The 9,603-nt window shown below is 42.8% G+C and overlaps 1 protein-coding gene across 1 annotated transcript in view; it reads left to right on the forward strand.

The window, feature by feature from the left end:
* Positions 1–7,647, forward strand: part of LOC128693977 (neuropeptide Y receptor type 6-like) — an 87,267-nt gene extending 79,620 nt beyond the window's left edge. The window contains exon 2 of the mRNA XM_053783933.2: positions 5,392–7,647. Within this exon, the coding sequence (XP_053639908.2) occupies positions 6,202–7,608 (1,407 nt within the window). The 5' untranslated portion in view covers positions 5,392–6,201 and the 3' untranslated portion in view covers positions 7,609–7,647. The remainder of the gene's footprint in view (positions 1–5,391) is intronic.
* Positions 7,648–9,603: the final 1,956 nt, after the last annotated feature.

A 9,603-nucleotide genomic window follows, 5' to 3' on the forward strand; every position in this document is an offset into this window, starting at 1 on the left:
TACCTTTAAATATTCTAGTGTGTGTGTGTGTGTGTGTTTACATATCACCCAATGCGTGTACAAATCCTCCTGTGGGTGTACACATCCTCATGTGTGTACACATAATCGAACAAATGGTGACACTCCCATGCGTGTGTACACATCATCCAAAACATGTACACATCCTCCTCTGCGTTTGTGTGTGTGTACACACATCTTCGGGAGCACGTACACAGCCTCCTGTGTGTGCATGTATCGCAATAAACTTCCCAGACGATTAAGGTTTTCCTCTTTGGCTTTTCTTACCAACATCGTCATGTTGATAAACCCAACTTTTTTCTTTTTACCACGAAGTTACCTCTAAGTTAGGTTCCACCTCGTCTAACTTAGTCAAGAAGTTGAGACTTAACATATGAATTTCTTCCCCCTCTGTTTATCTCTTTCCCCCAGCTCATTATCCTTCCTTTCCTACCTTCTCCCTTCCCATCTTTATCTTCTCTCATAATTCCATAAAATTAACCCTCAAAGCGGTGCTAAAAACGTTGTGTGTTTCGACTCTTCTTGAGACCGTTATCAATCAGGGAATAAGTGACGCTTTCGCGAGTAAGACTTATTTGCCTTTCTAGGTGGATGCTTTGTTGCTGGTGAAGGATTTTGATCCAAAGAATTGGAGATACCCTCCATTTCCTCGGATCATACTTGATTACATCCTATTCTTCAGGCAGAGTATAACTCAGACGAGTTAGGCACTTCCGTACGAATACAATAATAATAATAATAATAATAATAATAATAATAATAATAATAATAATAATAATAATAATAATAATAAAATTTGTTTCTTTAGCTTATCTTTCTCTCTATTTATCTCTCTCTTTCTCTCTCTCTCTGTCCCTTTCTGTATTTTTCGTCTTTTAAGTTCTCTAGGTTCCTCTCTTCTCTTTCTCCTTCCCTTTCCTGCCTCCCTCGTCCAGGTCTTTCCTCAGCATTTTGTCTGAAGTTGTTTAAGGGTATCCTAGGTACATCGAATGTTGTCTAAGACAGACAGAATTTTATCTGAAGGAGTTACAATGACAGAGTATTCCAGGATATTCCCTTTGACTGTTTAGGAATAACATGGATGCTCAGGGATACTCACACGTCACCAGTTTTTTTTTCGAAATTTGAGGTTCTTGTGTGTACTTAGGTTGTTTAAAGACATCAAGAGGCAACTGGAAGGCTGAATCCCTATTTTAGGCTTGGGGCTGAACGACCCTTCACTAAGGCGTTCATCAAGTCTAGCTTAAGACAACGAAATACTCAATGAGAACCTGAACGGTACTGCAGCGATAACGACTGTATCACACAGGTTCTAGAGTACCGAGAAATGTATAAATTAGACACATGTTTATCTTTAGGAAACTTTAATTACACGTTTCGCTCACCAGGGGGTTTATCACAGGATTGATAAAGCTTCTGCTAATCGAAACATCGCATTGATAAACCTCCTGGTGAGCAAAACGTATCACAAGTTATAAGAAAGCTTGAAAAAATGCATTAGAAGGATCAAGGAAAGATAAAACGCTATATTTCATATATATATATATATATATATATATATATATATATATATATATATATATATATATATATATATATATATATATATATATATATATATATATATATATATATATATATATATATATATATCAAAGCTAAGACTTTCTAGTGAAATATATCACAGTAACGAAATATTAAAAGTATGTTGGGTAAACATACTTTACGAAATAAAATAAAATATTTCGTTGGTCTGCAGAATGTCGTAAATATTTACAGAGATAAATATTATTGCAACAAATATTGCTGCATTTCTTGCAACGTGACAACACCAACGCTACTGTCGTGAGTATGTAAATATATTTACATAAATACATGCCAGCATTCACTTCTCAATGCATGTGTGTGTTTATATATGCATGCATATGTGTTTGTTTGCATTTACCTGCATATGTAAACACACACATATATGTATTATTGTTGAAAGTGTTTTTTTTTTTTCGTCAAATAATCGCTAGAAAAAAAACAGATTTTTTCTTCTTCTGTCCGAATGAAACACAAATTTTAAGGGAACGTCAGAGTATCGTGAACACTTTGCTAAACCCGCAGGGGCTGTACTGCCCCTGGGAGGATGAGGGACAATGTGGTTGGACTCTTCAGACGGGAAGGTCAGGGCATCGTCTTCTCTTCAAGGAGGTGACAAAGGTGATCCAACTCGTGTAAATATTATACTATGAGATTATGACTGAAGTTGAGAGTGAGAAAGAGAGAGAGAGAGAGAGAGAGAGAGAGAGAGAGAGAGAGAGAGAGAGAGAGAGAGAGAGAGAGAGAGAGAGAGAGAGAGAAAGACAGACAGACAGACAGACAGACAGAGAGAATCACTGCAACCTTGACCTTCATACAGAGAATTCAGGAAGCAGAGAGAGAGAGAGAGAGAGAGAGAGAGAGAGAGAGAGAGAGAGAGAGAGAGAGAGAGAGAGAGAGAGAGAGAGAGAGAGAGAGAGAGAGATAGATAGATAGATAGACAGAGAGAGAGAGAAAGAGACAGACAGACAAACAGACAGACAGACAGGCAGACAGACAGAGAGAATCACTGCAACCTTGACCTTCATACAGAGAATTCAGGAAGCAGAGAGAGAGAAAGAGAGAGAGAGAGAGAGATAGAGAGAGAGAGAGAGAAAGAGAGATGACTCGAGTATGGAACACATTCGTACAGCATAATGATATCAACGAGATAAAGTCAGTTGATCAAATGAAAATGCTGGCCCACAGATGGCTCCAACTTCATCCTGCTCCCTAGTTGTATGTTTCATAACAATAAAAATGCTTTCAAATGAGCTGATGTAGGTAACAGCTCTTAGCTTGCCAATAAAGTTAGGAATCCTTAACCTGTAAATAGATGGTCAATAAAGCTAGGGATCCTTAACCTTGTCAAACCCTGTGTAAAATAAAAAAAAAAGAGAGAGAGAGAGAGAGAGAGAGAGAGAGAGAGAGAGAGAGAGAGAGAGAGAGAGAGAGAGAGAATATACGGTCTCGATTTTCAGACTGAGAACGCAGAAAGCAGTAAAAATTGATACACTACCGTGGAATGGTCGTAAAAGCTAGGGATAGCAACGGTAGCGCCTCAGGTCACGTATTCACGAGAACCATCAGACATTCCCCAGTAACCGGAAGTAACCTTATTATTACTGTTAACGACCACATTAAGAGCTAGTTAATGACTACACACCAACACCTTAGTGGCCACACCAACAAATTAAAGTAACATAATAATGAAGGCATTTGAAGGTTTTATTGTTTGATAGAAACTGACAAATTCTAAGACATTTTTACTCTGATGAATCCTGCAGTAATTTTCTAGTGTGTGTGTGTGTGTGTGTGTGTGTGTGTGTGTGTGTGTGTGTGTGTGTGTGTGTGTGTGTGTGTGTGTGTGTGTGTGTGTGTGTGTGTACTCACCTAGTTGTACTCACCTAGTTGAAGTTGCAGGGGTCGAGTCCAAGCTCCTGGCCCCGCCTCTTCACTGGTCGCTACTAGGTCACTCTCCCTGAGCCGTGAGCTTTATCATACCTCTGCTTAAAGCTATGTATGGATCCTGCCTCCACTACATCGCTTCCCAAACTATCCCACTTACTGACTACTTTGTGGCTGAAGAAATACTTCCTAACATCCCTGTGATTCATCTGTGTCTTCAGCTTCCAACTGTGTCCCCTTGTTACTGTGTCCAATCTCTGGAACATCCTGTCTTTGTCCACCTTGTCAATTCCTCTCAGTATTTTGTATATCTCTCCTGTCCTCCAGTGTCGTCAGGTTGATTTCCCTTAACCTCTCCTCGTAGGACATACCTCTTAGCTTTGTGTGTGTGTGTGTATGTGTGTGTGTGTGTGTGTGTGTGTGTGTGTGTGTGTGTGTGTGTGTGTGTGTGTGTGTGTGTGTGTGTGTGTGTGTGTGTGTGTGTGTGTGTGTGTGTGTGTGTGTGTGTATATTGGATCAAGAGCCCTTCACCAGCATCAAGGGCCCAACATCCTGTTGTTAGGATTAAGAGCTCTGGTAGGGTTGTTTATGAAGGTGGTTAGTTACACTCTCCACCACCACCATCACCACTACCACCACCACCACCACCACCACCATCACCACCACTACCACCACCACCACCACCACCACCACCGCCACCACCAAAACCACCACCACCTCAACAACAAGTACAGCAACAACAACAGCAGCAGCAACAGGAAAACAATAACAACGCAATCAAAGACAATAGAAACAACAGCAACATAAACAACAAAGACAGCAACGAAAAACAACAACAGCAACAACAACGACACCCTCAAAATCCAGTCCTGAAAGCAGCACGCAAAAAAAAGAGAAAACTTTTCGAATGTCGAGTGAAAAAAGTTCCCTCAGATCGACAGTGATCTGTTTCAACTGTTTGTTTCAACTGTTGTAACTGTTCATCAGCGCGGAAACGTAAATATTCCATCAATGTTTCCCTAAAACCCTGACCTCCCTACTCAGTCTCCACCTATAAATTAAACTCTTCGAAGAGAGAGAGAGAGAGAGAGAGAGAGAGGAAGGAAGGACATGGATGTTTTAAACGTTGATGCCGGTGACGGGCTCTTGATTAAAACAAGGTCATCTGCTCTTGTCTTCCTCGGCTTTGTCAAGCCGTCTCGGCATGACAAAGCTTCTGGAGAGCGAAACGTTGCCACAATAAGATGTCATTAGTTACACTTGTGTCCTTTTGCCTAATACATCGTCGATAATTCTACCAACATTAATACCTGATTACATAAAATTCCCCAGTCGTTGCATGAGGCACCCCTACCAGCTTAACGGTTCCCCAAGAATATTATAAGAATGACTAAACATATGTAGAGAGAGAGAGAGAGGGGGGGGACGGTAGTGTAAAGAAGGTTTTAAGGCCTAGGAGCTTGAACATCCAGCAGGATTCTGTGAAATAGATCGGAGTAAGTGGAAGCAAGTTGTTTTGGTGACATGATGTGCTGTTGGAGTGTAAGGAAAAGTAACGTTTATGAAGGGATTCAAGCAAATCGGCCAATTGAACGAATGACGATAAACTAATTATTTTGAGTAAATCCCAGTGAGCGAAACGAATCCTTAGAGTAGTTTAATTTCCAAAGTGCTTCATTTGTCTCGATACTCCTATATATATATATATATATATACATATACATACATATATATATATATATATATATATATATATATATATATATATATATATATATATATATATATATATATATATATATATATATATATATATATATATATATATATATATATATATATATATATATATATATATACTACTTGTCTCCCGGATTTAATCTCAAATTTTTTTTTTTTCAGATTCAGGTGACGAATAAGTGAAAGTTTCTCCTTACCTCAGCTGGTCCCCTGCCCAACCCAGCTGGCCTTCCTGCCCGACCCAGCTGGTCCCCTGCCCGACCCAGCCCACTTCTTCCTCGTCTGGTGTGCGGTATAGGAAAGGATTTGTGGATTATTCAGACGTGACGGCTGGAAATTGAACTGATAATTCACCGGATCGTGTAACATTTTTATTTTAGCCCTTGTCTAATAAAAAAAAGACGACTTTTTTTTACTGTGGTCTTGCGATATCAAGAAATATAAAGCGTCCGTGATGAATTAGATTAGAACTTTTTTCAGGCAGAGTCGAGACAATCTCTCTGGTGACATCTGCGTTGTCGAGGTGATTCTCTCCGTGAGGTGTCAGTGACGGGAAAGTCGTAGGTGGCTTAGCTTTTATGTGCATCTAATTAATTTTCTCGTTTGAAAAATGACAAATTCAATGTGATGCAAAAAATTAATTGTTGCTCTTTTACGGCATAAAATCTGACAACTCGAAGACGATAGGGAAAACAACATTTTTAAGTGTACTGTGGATGAGAACTGAGAAGATGAAAATTATGTGAAGACGCTGATATCATTATTATTTTGATGTGAATAGATAATCGATAAACTTGTTTGGGTTATTCAGCGCAAGTAGTCGTTGAGAATCTAGTCTCCGTTTAATTACTACGAGGCAGAAACGAAGCTCTCTCTCAGTCAGGTATTTGTGAGACTAGAGGAATATTAAATATTGTTTGTTCTCAGTCTCCGTCGTGGTATGCCATGCTCAGCTGAGTGCCTCTCTCTTGCATGTGCCACACTTACCATACCCATTTACTCATGTTGGAGGAATCGAGTGAGGGTTCAACGGGAGGAGTGGTGGAGGAGCAAAATGGTGGAGATACGTTTGAGGGGGTAAGTGGCGTTCAGGTCTCCTGCAGTGACTCCGGAGGCTGTGGCGGAAGATTCTCCCCTCAGGAGGACCTAACTCCTCAGTTCATTTCATGGGAGAAGCTGGGAAAGCTTCTTCTAGATCCCGGCTTTGCTAATGCTACAAACGGCTCCCGCCATCCTCTGTTTAACTTCTCTATCAACGAAGCCTACGACATCATCTCTGACACCCAGGCTGGCTACCTGGACGTGGTGACACAGGTCGTTTTCATCGTCTGCTACATCAGCCTCATCTTGTTCGGGGTCGGGGGTAATATGATGGTTGGCTGGGTCATCTGGCGCAAGAGAACCATGCGAACGCCCAGGAATTTGTACATCATAAATCTAACAATGTCGGACCTGAGCATGTGCTTGATCTGCATGCCCATCACACTCGTGGGTCTCCTCCACAAGAACTGGGGAATGGGGAGCCTTGTTTGTAAGCTTGTTCCTGTGCTACAAGGGGCGAACATCATGGTGTCTACATCGACGGTCGTAGCCATAGCGGTGGATCGCTACGCCACCATTGTCAAAGTAGGGAGATCAATGGGGAGTAAGTTAAACGTAGCTGCTTCTATATGCGCCATCTGGGCTTCATCTGTACTCTTCGCACTGCCACTGTATTTCTACTATATTGTTAAACAAGTAAAGCTCCACAACATCCTGCTGTACGCCCGCTGCGTCGACCAGTGGCCCTCAAGAAGTGTGAAGAACGTGTGGATCATCGCGCTGCTGCTGACGCAGTACGGCATCCCCATGGTGGTGCTGAGTGTGGTGCATGCTCGCATCAAGCGTTACCTGGGCCAGCATATGATGGGACAGTATGATGCCAGGAGAGCGCAGAAAGAAATCGAGAGAAATCGCAAGACTACCATTTTGCTCTCTACTATTGCCGTGGCCTTTGGCGTCTGCTGGTTGCCCTGGAATATCGTCAACTTGCTGGCAGACTTCGGATACGAAGGTTTCAGAGATCCGACTCATCTGTATACTGTTTTTGGTGCCTGCCATATGATCGCCATGAGCTCAGCCTGCATCAACCCCGTCCTCTACGGTTGGCTCAATACTAACCTCCGTCGGGAACTGTTCGAGTTCCTGCCACCAATCTTCGCCAAGATGGGTTGGATTCTTCCCGAGTCTTTCAGGAGGAGAGGCGAAGACTCGCCTACGAGACAACCTGAGAGCGTAACACTGCTGGTGTTCCAAGCCAATCAGACCAACACCATTCAGACGGTGGCTCACCCGCCTCAGACAACCACGACTACCACAATCCTTAAGGATGACACCTAGCAAGGTGAGTGCCTAGCCCTCCAGCCGTCTTTTTTCGTTTACTCTATCCCAATGATTTATCTCAATTTTCCATATTGGTTGACATTTTGATCACATGTGTGACTCATATGATGTATACACCCTTCTCCATGCTGCACATTTACTATACTTACTCTACTAAACCTTAAGGTAAGAGAAGACTAAAAACAGGAGATTAAAAAAATTATATCATAACTGACATCGAAAATGCAGTCGAACACGACACTGTGACAAAGAGAATTCACTGATTCTGATGAATAAAACACATGTACAACATCTAGGCATCTTTAATGGAGAAACTTTTTGCCTGCATAGTAGACTTTATCAATCTAATAATCCTAATCTGTTGGGTAATTACCATAAAACTACCCTTTTCAAAAGCGTTATGTGTAGGCGAGTTTGTCAGTCGAAGTTTGTCAGTCATAGGGAGACAGTACTTCGAAGTTTTTCACTACCGTTTATTCTTAGTTTTGTCTTAATGTAAGTCAAACGTAGCAAGACGGTACCGTAGATTTTTTCAAATATGCTAGTGTAAGAGTAAGTCAAACTTGGCAAGACGATACCGTAGACTTTCTCCAACCCACCACTTGGGTAAGTGAAAGAATCACATGACATTTAGTAGAATATGCTTTCTAAAATTCACTACGAAAACTTTCTCTGGTTCTGATATACTACACCATCCTTGGCCGCCTACATGCTAGGGGACGCTAGGACCAATTCAGTGCAGTATGCGACCAACTTGCTAGGAGGCGTCAGGCACAATTCACTACCCGAGGCGACCAAAATGCAAGGGGATGCCAGGAACTATCCACCACCCTAGGCGACATAGGAGAGAGTGCAATGGACAAATGAAATAGCAGCAGCAACACACACAGCAAGAGGCATTCTTGAGCTTCCCTAACGCTCGGGATTAATGCCCAAAGCTGAGGTGTGGCTCCAAAAGGATCCTGTAGTTCTTGCTGCCTTTGCACCTCCTGACATCGTCTGCTGCTATGTAGCTGCCACACCCTTCGAGCCCAGTGTGGGCGGGTTTTGTGGCATCCCAAGGTGCCTAGCTTTTCCCTCCGAGCCCCGTAGGCGCGGGGAATTGGGCTAAGCCTGGGGACAGCTAGTCCCAGAAGAAGAGGAGGTACTTTTATCTCCCCCCATGGCAGACATTGGTCTGAGACATTCCCGCGAAAGGGAGCCAAAGCCACGCCACCACTTGAAAAAGGCCCAGGCCGGGCTAATATACAGGCGAATCTACTACCTCCCTACCTACCCTAGGCGACTAGCCTGCTGGGAGATACCAATTCATTACATTACGTGACCAACCTTTAGGAGACGCCAGATACAATTCACTATCTCGCTGTTGTTCAACGGTGCTAATATTTACCTCCACGGCAGCATTCACATATTGTGCAGTTAAGTTCGTTTTTATATTAGGGAGGAGGGCCAGAGAATTAATATTTACGTTTATTTAACAATACGAGGATGTGAGAGCTCTGGGCTGAGGAGACTGCTCTGGTGGGCCAGGGTGGGGAGCGCTAGGCTGGGGTGGGCCAGGCTGAGATTGGCCAGGCTGGGGTGGGCCAGGTTAGCTGTATGAAGCTTCTCTATATTTAGGGGTTAATTCAAATTCTTGAAAACAACTGAGAGATTAATCACAAAATTTTGTGGTGTGTAAATGCATCCATAACCACCACAATTACTACCAACGCAAGCGCCACATACACAACCACCACCAAAAACGCAGGCATCACCTACACAACCACCACTACCAGCGCAGGCAACAACTACACAGCCATCACCACCAACGCAAACGCCACCTTCACAACCACCAACACCAACGCAGGCACCACCTACACCACCATCAACACCAACGCAGGCACCACCTACACCACCATCAACACCAACGCAGGCACCACCTACACCACCACCAACACCAACGCAGGCACCACCTACACCACCATCAACACCAACGCAGGCACCACCTAC

The sequence above is a fragment of the Cherax quadricarinatus genome, chromosome 33, assembly GCF_038502225.1.
Source record: "Cherax quadricarinatus isolate ZL_2023a chromosome 33, ASM3850222v1, whole genome shotgun sequence".
Lineage (NCBI taxonomy): Eukaryota > Metazoa > Arthropoda > Malacostraca > Decapoda > Parastacidae > Cherax > Cherax quadricarinatus.